Source organism: Emiliania huxleyi, assembly GCF_000372725.1.
Source record: "Emiliania huxleyi CCMP1516 unplaced genomic scaffold EMIHUscaffold_281, whole genome shotgun sequence".
In the NCBI taxonomy this organism is placed as follows: domain Eukaryota; phylum Haptophyta; order Isochrysidales; family Noelaerhabdaceae; genus Emiliania; species Emiliania huxleyi.
Window position 1 is genome coordinate 146,134 of NW_005199916.1, and position 13,625 is coordinate 159,758.

The following is a 13,625-nucleotide window of genomic DNA, read 5'->3' on the forward strand; positions in this document are numbered from 1 at the left end:
GGGAGGGCTCGGTCCTTTGGTGCGAGGTGTGAATTGTCGCTTCGCTGCGCGGCCGCCGATGATACCTTGATACCCAGCCGAGATAAGTCCCCACAGAGGCCTAGAGCATACCTTGATACCCCCTCGAGAACAATACGATGATACTATACCAAGCTGAAGTACCGAATCCTGGTACCTCATGTATCGGAGTTATGGTCCTGATACGACCTGTGAACGTGAAGAGAGTGGTACCAGCACTGTCGATCGTTACGGCACGCAAGGGGGGCCTCCCGGACGTATGATCCTAGCCCAATAAGTTCCACGGAGCAGATTTGGATTTTTGACAGAATTAATGCACTGCCCCCGCACGATACTAACTATCGTAGTTTTGGTCCCGGTGCCCTTCACGGCACCACACCGCCGCTTGAAGGCCCGAGATTAGCCTAGCAGTGAGTGGGCATCGCCTGCCGGTCGGCTGGGCACGAGCCAAGCACTTGGGTGGCCGTCGACCGAGTCCGAGCGGCGCCTGAGGTGGGTGCCACGGCGTCCGCACGAAGGCGTGGCGGGGTGAGGAGCCAGGGGTGGTGAACACCTCCCCGACGGGCGCGCGGCGCGCCGGATGGTCCGCCGAGGCCGCCGCCGCCCCGGCGGCGGCGATGGGGGCGGCGGGGCCGACCCGGCCGGCGTTTGTCGGCTCCACCTACAGAGAAGCAGCCTCTGTGGGTCGACGATACTAACTCGGTAGTAACGCGGAGCGGTGCTGTGCGGCGCCGAGTCGTGCGCGAGGCGACCTCCTGAGGCTACCTGAGCTGGCAATGGATGCCACCAGGACGCACGGCTAGCAGGAGCCAGTCAGGCATGCCCTGCTGTGGAGCAGAGCCAGCTGGCGCACCGGCGATACTAACTCAGCGCGCCGCGAGAGGCGAATCTGGGCGACTTTGGAGGCGCAGTTCTCGAGCTTGCCGTCGACGATTGATGTCGGGTAAATTGTCACTGCCGTCCGGGAAGGTCTTCTCTCAACAGGCCGAGCGCCGTGGCCTGGCTCGGCTCGCCGCGAACGCCGCGAATTTATCAGGACCAAAACTCACGAGACCTCGATACTAACAAAAACTACGATACATGAGGTACGGCGCATCGCGCGACGATGCCCGACCCGACCAACCTTGCCCTCATCGGAGGCGTCTTTGGCCTGCTCATCGGCTCCATCTTCTCGCAGCGCGCGCGCTGCGGCCTCGCGTACCTCGTCGTGCCGCTGCTCTCCGCCTTTGCTTTGCACCGCGTGTGGGGCACGAGTTTCGACCTCGTCGAGGAGCTGACCTTCTACGCGAGCTACCACTCCGACTGGCGCAACCAGCTCGTCCACATCGTCTTCGTCCCGCTCCTCGTCGCGTCGGCGATGGTCTTCCTCGCCTACGTGCCTCCGCTCGCCCGCGCGAGGCCGCTCGGGCTGCCGCTCAACTGGGCGACGCTCGCGGCGGCGGCGTGGTCGCTGCACTTCGTGCACGCGGCGCCGCTCGTCGGCTCCCTCGTCGCCGCCCTCACCTTTGCCTTTGCAGTCGGAGCCACGGGCGTGGTGGAGCGCGAGCGAGCAAAGAGCGGCACGCGCGCGGTGCCGTCGAGGGAACAGCAGGGCCGCGCCGCGCTGTGGGCGGGCGCGCTGCACGTGCTGGGCTGGTACATGCAGCTGCACCCTGGCCACGCCCTCTTCGAGGGCCGCAAGGCCTACCGCGCCCCATCCCACTCCTCTCTGCTCTCGACACTGCAGTTGGTCAGTGACGGTTCACGGACTCTCACAGTTCGCTGCGAGTGCCCCACTGTGGAAGAGTGCGCAAGGAGTGGCCCAACCCCTCCGCTGCGTGCCCTCCTCCTCCGCCTGCCTGCGCCGCCCGCTCTCCTCTTCACCCATCTCCCTGCTCCGCCGCCCTCCCTCCTCCCTCCGCCTCCCTCTGCCCCCGCCCCGCCGCGCCTACGCAGAGTGTGGCGGGGACGTGTCTGGGACATGTCCGGGACATGTCCGGTGGGCGGGTGTAGGCGGCGCTGGTGGACGCGCTCGTGCAGTCCTTCATGGACGCGCCGCTCTTCGTCTGGATGGAGGTGGCCGTCTAGCTCGGGATGCGGCTTTGCCGCTCTCGCTGCCCCTCCCGTTCCTGGCCCCTTCCTGGCCCCTTCCTGGCCCCTTCCTGGCCCCTTCCTGGCCCCTTCCTGGCCCCTTCCTGGCCCCTTCCTGGCCCCTTCCTGGCCCCTTCCTGGACCCTTCCTGGCCCCTTCCTGGCCCCTTCCTGGCCCCTTCCTGGCCCCTTCCTGGCCCCTTCCTGGACCCTTCCTGGACCCTTCCTGGACCCTTCCTGGACCCTTCCTGGACCCTTCCTGGACCCTTCCTGGACCCTTCCTGGACCCTTCCTGGACCCTTCCTGGACCCTTCCTGGACCCTTCCTGGACCCTTCCTGGACCCTTCCTGGACCCTTCCTGGACCCTTCCTGGACCCTTCCTGGACCCTTCCTGGACCCTTCCTGGACCCTTCCTGGACCCTTCCTGGACCCTTCCTGGACCCTTCCTGGACCCTTCCTGGACCCTTCCTGGACCCTTCCTGGACCCTTCCTGGACCCTTCCTGGACCCTTCCTGGCCCCTTCCTGGCCCCTTCCTGGACCCTTCCTGGCCCCTTCCTGGACCCTTCCTGGACCCTTCCTGGCCCCTTCCTGGACCCTTCCTGGACCCTTCCTGGACCCTTCCTGGACCCTTCCTGGACCCTTCCTGGACCCTTCCTGGACCCTTCCTGGACCCTTCCTGGCCCCTTCCTGGCCCCTTCCTGGCCCCTTCCTGGCCCCTTCCTGGCCCCTTCCTGGCCCCTTCCTGGACCCTTCCTGGACCCTTCCTGGACCCTTCCTGGACCCTTCCTGGACCCTTCCTGGACCCTTCCTGGACCCTTCCTGGACCCTTCCTGGACCCTTCCTGGACCCTTCCTGGACCCTTCCTGGACCCTTCCTGGACCCTTCGCCCACAGGTCGCCTTCAAGCTCGGGTACGACCCGGCCCTCGAGTCGCAGCTGCAGGCCAGCGGGGCAGGGAGAGGGGCAGGGAGAGGGGCAGGGAGAGGGGGAGGGAGAGGGGGAGGGGGAGGGGCAGGGAGAGGGAGAAGGGCAGAGAGGGAGAGGGGCAGTAGAGGAGCTGAGAGGGAGGAGGTTGCGGAGAGGAGCCAAGAGGAGGCGAGAAGGGGCGAGGGGGGGGCGAGAGGCCCACCCGAGCTAGTTGGGACCGCCGAGGCGAGCTGCGAGAGGGTACAAAGGGGACCACGGATGGACTCCCCCCCCCTCCCCCCCTTCCCCTCAGGCGGCGGTAGAGAAGCGGCATGCGGAATGGGCGCAGGCGGCGTAGTATAGGCCGCTGCACCTCGGCGGCGTGGTCGGCCACGTAGCGGCGGCACTGTGCGAGGAGCCGCCCGTCGCCTGAGAACGATGTGTGCCGCGCCGCTTCGAGCAGTGGCGCGGCGGCGTTCGCTGGCCTGACGCTCTCTCCTGCCGCGCGCTTACGCGCGACGTGTGTTACATTTTTGCAAAACAATTCTTGAGACTTGACTAACTCCGAAAGAAAAAAAGTTACGTATATACGGGGAGCGGACCCTGAGTTGACCAGGGGTTGTGCGCTGGGTCCTCCTGCTCGGCTCCAGCCAGTAAACAAGTCTTGTCATCAACAGAGTAGATGGATCTGGCCTCGGGGCCGATGTGACCAAGCGCTGGTAGCGTGGTTTAACCTCACACCCATGGTCTCACAGTGTGCCGGCAGTCGCCGAGCAGTGTCGCTCACACAAGCCGCAGCACAAGAGACTGAGGGCCAGTGAGGGCAAGCCCATCGCTGTCACAGCTGTGGCAGCCGCACAGTGGGTTGTGCCAACTGTGCAGAGCGTGTGAGCAGCAGAGGAGCTGCTCTCCAAGCTTCAGGCGCAAAGAGCTGCATGCCACTGAAGGCGCTGTCGAGGTTCGCCGAGCGCGGCGCAGGTTGAGGGAAGCCGCCACCGACGAGCGCGTTGGAGTATTCACTCCGGACAAAGACGGGGACACAGCGGACGGTGCGGGGTGTGTCCCCGTCATAGCGGCGAGGCGCGGGACCGTCTGTGGCGAGGTGGGTCGCGTCCCTCGATTTCCTCAACTCAGGGTCCGCTCCCTTTATTACGGACTCCCCAACACAGATCGGGACACTCACACTGGGAGTCGTGTGGGGACCAGACTCGGCGAAGTGGTACGTAGTTCGGGGCCCCCTTCGGCGGGGGGGGGGGGGGGTAGGCCTCTCGCGAGCGAAAAGGGGGGGTCGGGGTTGAACTACTGACGAAGCAGAAACTAGCGCAGACGAGAGCAGGGCATCGCGGCGGACGGCGGAGTCGGAGCGGACGGCATCGGCCGCCGAGGGAACGTAGGTAACAAGAGGCACGAGGAGTCGCAGGAGTCGAGGAGGGCGCGGCGACCGCAACCGACGATGGAGGACCCATCGCCAGGCGATGCAGTTAGTTGCAGAGAGCAGACGACACGGGGAGGCGGAAGAGAGCGCCATAAGCATAATCACAGTTCGCGCAACAAATTCGGCGAGCGGCTCGGCCGGCGACAGCGCCACTGGTGCAATAGACGCCTCTGCGAGGAGCGGTGCGCGGCGGTGCGCCCCCGCCTCACTCGTCGTCCGCGGCCTCGTCGTCCACCTTGGCCTCGGACTCCCCCTCCCCCCGCGGGCTCCTCTTCCCCGAGGAGCTCTTCTTCGTCTTCTTCATGCCCGCCCTGCCCGCAGCCTCGTCGCCGCTGTCCGGCGCGGCGTCCTCGCCGCGGGGCGGCTTCAGGTCGATGTCGAAGAACTTGCCCGCCAGCTTTGGCAGCACCAGCTCGAGCAGCCGCTGGTTGAGCTCGGGCGGCACCGCGCACGACCGCAGGACCGTCAGCTCGTGCGACAGCTCAACCACCTTGGGCGGCGGCTCGCTCAGCATCACGACCTTGGCCTTCTGCGCGCGCGGGTGCCAGAAGATGCGCACCCGCGCCTCGACCGACACGCGCTCGAGCCGCAGCCGCGCGAGCGCCGCCTTGGGCAGGGTTCACCCACACGACAGGGAAAGAAAGAAAGAAAGAAAACAGACAACCCAAGGGAGGGATGGGAGACGGCACGCCGCCACCACACAGGGATTTTAAGGAGAGGTGTGTGATGCGCTAGCCGTCGCCCACCCTGGGGAGTCTGCATCTTCCTATCTCTTTTCGCAGTCTCTCGCCGCTTCTCGCTGCAACCTTCATGCCACCTCGCGGTCGTCCCACTCTCGTCGTTCTCTCCCTTGTCACTTCCTCCTCTGTCGCGTCGTTCTCTTCTGCCTCGACAGGAGTGCCGCGGGGCGCGAATTCTTTTGCCCCGAATTCCCAAACTGGCGATGGCGGAATCCGTTGGTCTGTTGGAGAGGATACAGGTAGGAGCAATAGGCAGGCCTGACATCACGCCACTTGAGACATCCCCGAGAGCTCTCACCAGCCGCACGCTCGACGCGCCGCCGCCAATCTCACCAGCCATGGCTTCCATTCGCTCGCGGCCAGCGCTTGGCAACTTTAGCCTGCACACTTCGAGCAACGACATTCTGAGGGATGTGTGACGCGATTTGCTCGATTGCGTCGGCTCATGTGTGCGTGTTTGGGCGCCACACGCTGTCTGTGGAGAGTCTCGAGATGGCATGGGAGGAGAGCGGCTTGCGCTTCGGTTTCCTTCTGCGCTGCGCCTCGCGCAATGACCCGCATGCTGTGATGATGGTCTTAGATCTTACGTGCACTGAAATCACCGCCCGCTTTCGCACACATAACACCCTCGAACACTGGCGCCGTGCGGCGCTCACACAGAACACCCTCTGAACACTGGCACCGTGGTGTGCGTCTGACGGCCTCAGTCAAAGTGCCCAAATCCTAGAGCGTCAATCGCGGCCGAGAAAGCGGCGAAGCCAGCGCAGCCGACGCCCATCGCCTGCGGCCCCGCGCCGGCCGCGAGGACGCCGCCGGTGAGGCAGCCTATCGAGGCGAGCCGTGGCGGGCTGAGGGGTGTGAGCGGCCGTCTTCTCTCGGGCTGCCGAACGGCGCGCCTCCGAAGATCGAGTTCCAGCGGTCAGACTGCGGGGGGCGGCGCGCAGGGAAGAGTGAGGAGGCATCGCGCAGGCGCGGGCCGCGCGCGGGCTGGAGGCAACGGGCGGTCACACACGCGTCCGCGCGACTTTTCGACAAAGCATTCCGAGACTGAGAAGACGGCGCCGATCACGAGGAGATTCTTTCCCCAGGAGCGCGACTGCGAGCCCATCTCCCTCACCCCCCGCCGCATCTGCTCACGCAGAGGCAGGTGCTCCGTCTCTTGTTGCAGCTGCGAGTTGAGCGGGGTGAGCACAGCGCCCAGCACGAGCCCAGCGCCGCCGCCGACGACGCCGCTCACAATCGCTTGCATGGTGCAGCTCTCGCGGAAGGCCTGGCCAGGCTCGACGGGCGGCTGCCAAGGCGTGGGGAAGGTGAACGGCATATACAGCTCTGGGTTCGGAATTTTGGGGACATGGTACAGTCATGACTATAGCCGCAGCCACTCCCAGCTGCTCGGTGTGAACAGAGTTCGTACACCGAGCAGCAGGGAGCTCCGCAACTCGAGATCCCTCGAGAGTTCACGCGGAGTCGGCTGGGGCTATACCAGACAGGGTACAGTTCGCATTAAGAAAACGTCATATCTCATATGCACAAACCCTACCAAGCGATTTCCGCAAACATCTAAACCACGGCGCGCCGCAGGCGCGGCCCCGAGAAAAGGCCAGATACGAGTGTGAACGGGAGCCCCAGCTGCAGCTCAAAACTTCTCTTCGCCTGCGACGCGCGCACTTGTCACTTTTCAAGTCTGCGGTGTTCTGAGTGGAGTGGTCAGTGGATGGAGGCGTGTGTGCGTCTTCCCGTCATCCAGAGAACCGACTCGGCGGCAGACTCTGGCATCGCCCTCGCGGACCGCAGCTTGAATACCTCTTGAGCACTTGAGCACTGGATAGGGTCGATCCGCATGGTACGGGACCCATGCTTTTTTTGTAATCGTCCATCAAGGTATCGTTACACTATGGCGAGCGCGCAACAGTCTGGTGTCGGTGTATTCACAGCCTTGTTATTGCAACTGACCGGATTGCAGAGATAGCCTACTCAGCCTTCATCGACGACGACAACACCGAGGTCGCATGCGTCTGGAACGACACAGGCTGCAAGCCGCCGCCAATCGAGATAGCGCTTGCAATCCAGTCCGTCGCTTCACAGACTATGCCCGACATCAAAACAGTCGAACAGGCTCGCCAGTCTATTTACTGGCCTCTCATCAAACGTGCTATGGAGGATGAGATTCACGGAAAGTACGTCGTCAACCGAGCGTGGGACGTTGTCCGACAGGAGCCGTGGATGCACGTCATTGGAGTCAAGTGGGTCTTTACCTTTGTCTTCAATGACGACGGCAGCATCGCCAAGGTCAAGGCTCGTCTCGTTGGGAAAGGCTTTGGACAACGTGAAGGCAAGGAGTACCACGAGTGTTTTGCGCGCACTCTGAGCGCAACAGCCTTCCGCCTATGGTGTGCCATAGTCGCTGACGAAGACCTCGAGACTGACACGGCCGACGGCGTCAAGGCGTTTACTCAGGCTGACGTCGATGCCGAGATCTACACCCAGATGCCACCCGGGTTCGTCAAGAAGGGCTTTGTGCTCATGCTTCTCAAAGCGCTTGAGGGCATCAAACAGGGCTCCTACCTTTGGTTCAAACTCAACCAGGACGCCCTCGTCAAGCTTGGCTGCGTCGCCTCGCTCACCGAGCCAAACTTCTACAGCCACCCAGCCTTTCGCCTAATCATCGTTGTTTTTGCAGACGACGTCGCAAACGGCTTTGCCGCTTCCGCCACCGACCAGTACGTCCGGTTCAAAGAGGAATATGGAACGTACATCAAGATTGCGACGCTCGATATCGTCCCCATCTCCGTCTTCACCGGAATCGAGGTACTCCGCGACCGAGCCAACCGCACGCTCACTATTCGGCAGACCCGGTACATCGAGCGGATTGCCGCCCTCTACGGCAACGAGATTGGCGCTCGTGCTCAGTCCACCCCAGCCGGCTCGACCGACGTCCAGCGCGCCCTCTTCGATAAGCTCGAGCCTGCTGCCGAGTGCGACCGCATCCCCGTCACCGAGTTCCTGAAGCCGCTAGGAACCATCGGGTGGCCTGCCGAGATGACGCGCCCCGACATCAAGTACTTCTTCTCGAAGCTCGGCTCTTTCTCTCAGGCTTGCGGCGCCGTCCATCGTGACGCCATCATGACCGTCATCAACTATCTCAACGCCACAAAGCACCTCGGCATCACCTACGGCGGAAAGCTCAAGATCCCCTACGGACTCGACACTTTCCCGCCAGGCTTCATCGAGTCTCGTGGCCTCCACGCCTACCATGACGCCTCCTTCGGCAAGGCGCCACACTACGGCGGATGCGTCGTGATGTTCAACAACGGCGCCATCGACTGGAGCGCCAACAAGTCCAAGATCGAGGCTCTCAGCGTCGCCGAAGAGGAGACCGCCACCGCCTCCGTAGCCGCCAAGAAAGTCGTCTCCTGCCGGCTCATGCTCGAGGACGCTGGCCGAGCTGTCGCAGGACCCACGCCCCAGCTCGGTGACTGCAAAGCCGTCTTTGACATCATCGTCAAGCCCGGCTCTACTGCTCGCACGCGCTACTACGAACGTGCCACCATGTTTGTCAAACGCCTCTTCATGCTCCGCCACGTCGCGCCGTACCTCGTCGGCACTGCTTATATGATCGCCGACGTCTTCACCAAGACGCAGGCGACGCGAGCTATGTTCTTCACCTGTCGCGACTACATGCTCAACGCCAGCAACGGCCCCGGCTTTGCTGTGACGCTCCAGGGGCAGGCTGCCCGGCTGTGGAGCAATCTCGTCGCGACCGTCGGCAAGGCGTGAGTCATCACCCCTTCGCCGAAGACGCGCGAGTCGTCCGAGATAGTTGCCGATGCAACTAGGGGGGAGCGTTAGAGACGACTCTCTCTCTCCCAACTGTGAACAGTCGTTATCTGTATATGCGCAGCTATTCATAGCCGCGCCTGTTGTTTGTGTGTGTATCCGCGCTCTTGGCGCGATTACGAGACTGACTAGTGTGTCGCACTAGTTGTACTTTTCGTAATAGTATTCCGCATTCATTGCGAGGGCGGACCACTCCTAGCGTGCAGACCGCGGGAGCTGGTGCCGCGGCCAGTGTAGACCTGGCCTGCGCTGTGACGCGCGCGCTCATCTTCAACGTCCGTTGCGGTTCTTTGCTCGCGTGGAGGCGGCGCGCCGCGCGTCGGCATTGGCGCGCATGGAGAAATGGTGCGCTCGGTAGCCAGCGGCCGGATTATTGCAGCAGACGGCCGCCGCGGCCGGGCTGAGGCAGATGGCCATCGCGGCCGCCGCTTGGGCCAGCAGCAAAACGGACAGCCGCAGCATTGAAATGGCTGATGACTCTCGTCTCGGACGCAGCTCGCGCTCGACGAGCGGTCCACGCGCGGAAATGCAGGCGAGCGACGACGCGCTGCGCGCCGCCTTCGCGTCCGTCCCGGGCCCGCACCCGCTCGATGCGGACTCGGTGAATCTGGCGCTCTTCGCGGTGGGCTGGGACCACCTCCTGCGCGACCTCCGCCTTGGACTGCCGACGCATACGGCTCATGCGGTTGTGGGCAAGCTGGTGGCTGATGGCGTCCGCAGCGCCTTTGCGCTTCGGAACAACCTCGTCCACTTCAAGAAGATCATCCTTGGCATTCATCAAACAAACATCCTGCTCGTGCACGACTGCCGCCGGCTCAGCACATTCTTCCGTGAGCCGCTCAGCCAGGCACACGCGAGCACCGGCGGCGGCGGCGGCGGCGTAGCGGCTCAAGCCGATGACGACGGCGAGTCAAAGGTGCACCGCTTGGAAGGCCGTGGCTACATTCGATCGTCGCGCTACCGCGCGCTGAGCGATGCCTTGTGCGAGACGGAGGGTGCGCTCGGCGCTCTGCTCGACGCGCGACGCTTCACAAAGGCCGTCTGCTGCGTCCCACGCCACCCAGACGCCGCAGCAGCGGCAGCCGCCGCTCCAGCGGCCGCGGCCACCCCAGCGGCCGCCGCGGAAGCGCCCACGCCCACGCCGGCGACGTTTGGGCAGCCGTGCTCTCACTCGCGCTGCGCGGGCGTCCTCGCGTTGGCGCTGCCCGGCTCGATGAAGGGCTATCGCCTCCTCCAGGAGGCCGTTACAGAGGCCGTCCAGGCCGTCCTCCTCCCCACGGCCAAGGAGCAGCACCAGCGCCAGCGCCAGCAGCAGCAGCAGCAGCATGACCAGCAGCGCGACCAGCAGTGCCACCACCCGCAGCAGGAGCAGCTCGGACGCGAGCTCGAGGCGCATCTTGGCGCGTGCACGGCGCGGATGGCGGCGCTGCAGGCCGCGCAGCGTGGCGACAGCGGCTTCGCGGCGCTCGTCGACACTCTCTCCTCCGAGCTCCGTTTGTCACCGGCGAGTGCGTGGTTTGTGCGGTGCGCCCTGATCGCACGCGGCGGCGCAAAGGCCCTTGTTGTCGCCGAGGAGGCGCGAAAGCTGACCGCGGCGATGTGCTGCCTCCTCGAGGCTTGCACGAAATGCGCCGCCACGCTCGCTGATGGCGTGGCCGCCATGGAGGCGGCGCCGCCGCCGGCAGACGCAGCGCCGGCAGAGGCCAGAGCAGGCGACGGCGCGGCGGCGGCGGCGGGCGGCGGCGCGCCTCCGCGCGCGCGCCGGCCGGGCGACCCGGCGATCAAAGCCCGCGTCATCGTGCGCAAGCACGAGCGGCGGCTGCACGGATTGAGCCGCTGCCTTGAGAGCCTCGTGCATTGGCTGGCGGTGATCAGCGAGGGCAACGCCGAGGGGCGCGTGCTGTTTGTGGGCACCGATGGCGACCTCGCGCTCGGCACGACCTCCTTCGTCCCTCGCGGCTTCGACGGGCTTCTCAAGCCGTTTGAGGCGGTGAGGGCGCTCGCCGACGGTTACAGCACGCAGATGGTCGACCGCATCGCAGCGGAGGGCTGGCCAAGGTGGGTTTTGCAATGGGGCGCCAACCGCGGCGGCGTCGAGGGCGGCGGCGATGGCGCTGGCAGTGGCGGCGGCGTCGATGGCGCTGCCGCCGGCGCGGCGGGAGCGGCAGAGGCGGGCGCGGCGGAGGCGGGCGCGGCGGAGGCGGGCGCGGCGGAGGCGGGAATGGCGGAGGCGGGCGCGGCGGCGGCTTCGGGAGTGGGTGCGCGCAGCGGGCGCGGCGGGCGGCGTGGCGCGTCTGAGTGCTCCCACTGCGCGCTCTCGCTGCCTCCGACGTGGGTCCGCGACGGCGTCTGCCTCGGGTGCGAGCACCGGGTGCGGCGGGAGGGGCGCTGCCCATACGGCGGCATCGGCCGCCGCAGCAAGTGCGACGGCCGCGCGTGGTGCGCGCACGACCAGCGCTGCTTCATCTGTGACGGCTGGTCGTGCGGCGCGTGCCGGCTCCTGCAGGGCGATGGGGCGGACGTCGCCGCCGCGGTGGAGGCATTGCAGCCGTTGCGCCTCTTTGTGGACTTTGACCGCACGCTCTGCTCCACGCGCGGCGGCTCCCCTCTCCACGGCAGCCACACCGTCGACGACGACCTTGTCAGCCTGATCTCACAGCTGGAAGGCCGCGTGCACATTGTCACTCGCAACGTCCACGTCGACGGCATCCGGAGCTTCTTGGATGGGATCGGCCTGACCCACGTCCCCGTCCACCGCGTGCCAAAGCCGCGCTCCAAGGCCGAAGTCGTCTGCGACCCGCGCTGGGCGGGCGGCGCGGAGGGCCATGGCGGAGGCGACGGTGGGCAAGGCGGAGAGGGCGAAGCCAGCGGCGTCGGGGGCGAAGGCGGCGGCGTCGGGGGCGAAGGCGGCGGCGTCGGGGGCAAAGGCGTCGTGCTCTTTGTGGACGACTCGATCTCGGAGCACCTTCGGGAGGATATACGCTCCAACGAACGCGTCGTCCGCTTCCTCTTCTCGCGCACGCGCTCGAGCGCCGCCTCGACGTGAGCCAGAGTGCTTCGTCCGATGTAGATCACAAAGGAATGTAAGGTTGTACTACCTCCGGTCAATGAAAGATTATCACTCGCGTGCGTCGCGCGGGTGTTGATGTAGCGACCGGTGTTAAGCATGGATTGTGTAGCCCTATGATAGAGCTACACGAGCTACACTGAACTTTTTTATCCATTCGCTTCCTGGGACCCGCCGCATATCACTCAAAATCGCACTTTTCAGCTGAAAACACGCTCCGTACGGCTACTTTTCGATGCAAATGAGCGCCTTTGCGAGCCCACCAAGGCGCACAACAGCTTCTGCAAAGCTGCTCCGCTAGCACCCTAAGCCCAATGATCATGAATCGATTGAATACAACCGAAGAAGCCTTGTGGTGACCTGAGCATGTCGTACGGCAGCACCAGATTGAGCAAGACACCTTTGGCGTCCATCAGAAGGGTAACACCGGTTACCTCGCCGTACTCGCGCGTGGTGTTTGCTCGCCCGCCTCTCTCGAGCCACGAACGCACCGCCGCTTCGTCGCCTCGCAACACCGCGTCTTCTGTACAGGGCCGTGCCGATCGTGCAGCCGCAAACAAGAGGGAAATCCGAGGAACACTCATGTGCTTCTGTAACAGATGAACTCGGGCACAGGACGCGGCACAAACGGGGTACCCCAAAAGGCACAGGCTTCTTGTCGGCTTCTGTAGCGGGCAAGTCCCGTTTTTTTCCGGCGCCCCGGCCCCGGTTGTGAGGCTTCGTCAACTTTTGCTTTTAAAATTCAGCGCGGCAATTAGAGAGGTCGGGCCGGAAAAAGAATTTCTCAAAAGTCAGAGAAGATGGGCCATACACAGGAGTGGCGAGGTTCGGGATGGGGCGCATGATGACGTGGTCCGTCTCGAGGATGAGCACATAGTCACTCGTCTTTCGGATCTCTGCGAGGAGGGTCGTGCTCACCAGAAGCTCACCACGGTGCTCGCGGATTCGACCATCCGCCGTCTGACTGCGAATCCGACGGCGGCTTCTGTGAGGACGACGGCTTCTAATTCTATTAGAAGCCGTCGTCCGCGCTTTGCCTGTTGTGTGAATCGTGCGTGTGCGAGAGAGTTTGCTGGTAAAATTCCTTTTCGGAAAAATTCTTTTTGAGCTAATAGGAACAAGCGAAGGCACACACAACATGACGCCAAACACACGATTGCACGCACCGCACCGCACCTCGCACCCGCGCCCGCCGCCCCCCCGTCCCCCGACCCCCGCCCCGCCTAGGCCGCGAAATTCTTTTTCTTTTTCAGACCCACGACGAGTATGGCGACGCTGCTGTCAACGTACCGCAGCAGGGCCACAACACCAGACACAAGTACACGCTTCGACGCCTCATCCTCGCCCTACGCGCCGCGTGGGGCACCGCTGTGCGAATGGAGCCGAAAGCCCACCTCGGTCAGAGTTACAACAAACAACCCGACGTGGACGCGGACAACATTGGCAAGGACGGCACGCACTATTGCGGAGATGTCAAGGTCGTCTGTTCCCTCAGCAGCAGCGGGGAGCACGGTCGGAAGGGCGCTTTTGTCGCTTCGGCAACACTGAATCAT

The 13,625-nt window shown here is 64.4% G+C and overlaps 3 protein-coding genes across 3 annotated transcripts; 2 read left to right on the forward strand and 1 right to left on the reverse strand.

The window, feature by feature from the left end:
* Positions 1-1,123: 1,123 nt before the first annotated feature.
* On the forward strand, positions 1,124-3,549 carry EMIHUDRAFT_469419 (hypothetical protein; the record flags this gene model as incomplete). Its single annotated transcript, XM_005776203.1, has 4 exons — positions 1,124-1,747; positions 2,011-2,073; positions 2,982-3,029; positions 3,307-3,549. The coding sequence occupies 4 exons, from the start codon at positions 1,124-1,126 to the stop codon at positions 3,349-3,351; spliced, it is 780 nt and encodes a 259-aa protein (XP_005776260.1). The 3' UTR covers positions 3,352-3,549.
* A 736-nt stretch (positions 3,550-4,285) lies between these two features.
* On the reverse strand, positions 4,286-5,056 carry EMIHUDRAFT_367866 (hypothetical protein). Its single transcript, XM_005776204.1, has one exon. It carries the CDS (start codon positions 4,940-4,942, stop codon positions 4,634-4,636), a length of 309 nt encoding a protein of 102 aa, XP_005776261.1. The 5' UTR covers positions 4,943-5,056; the 3' UTR covers positions 4,286-4,633.
* Positions 5,057-9,414: 4,358 nt separating this feature from the next.
* Positions 9,415-12,051, forward strand: EMIHUDRAFT_239085 (hypothetical protein; the record flags this gene model as incomplete). Its single annotated transcript, XM_005776205.1, has 7 exons — positions 9,415-9,835; positions 9,938-10,044; positions 10,165-10,269; positions 10,372-10,656; positions 10,813-11,063; positions 11,274-11,845; positions 11,933-12,051. 7 exons carry the CDS (start codon positions 9,415-9,417, stop codon positions 12,049-12,051), a joined length of 1,860 nt encoding a protein of 619 aa, XP_005776262.1.
* Positions 12,052-13,625: the final 1,574 nt, after the last annotated feature.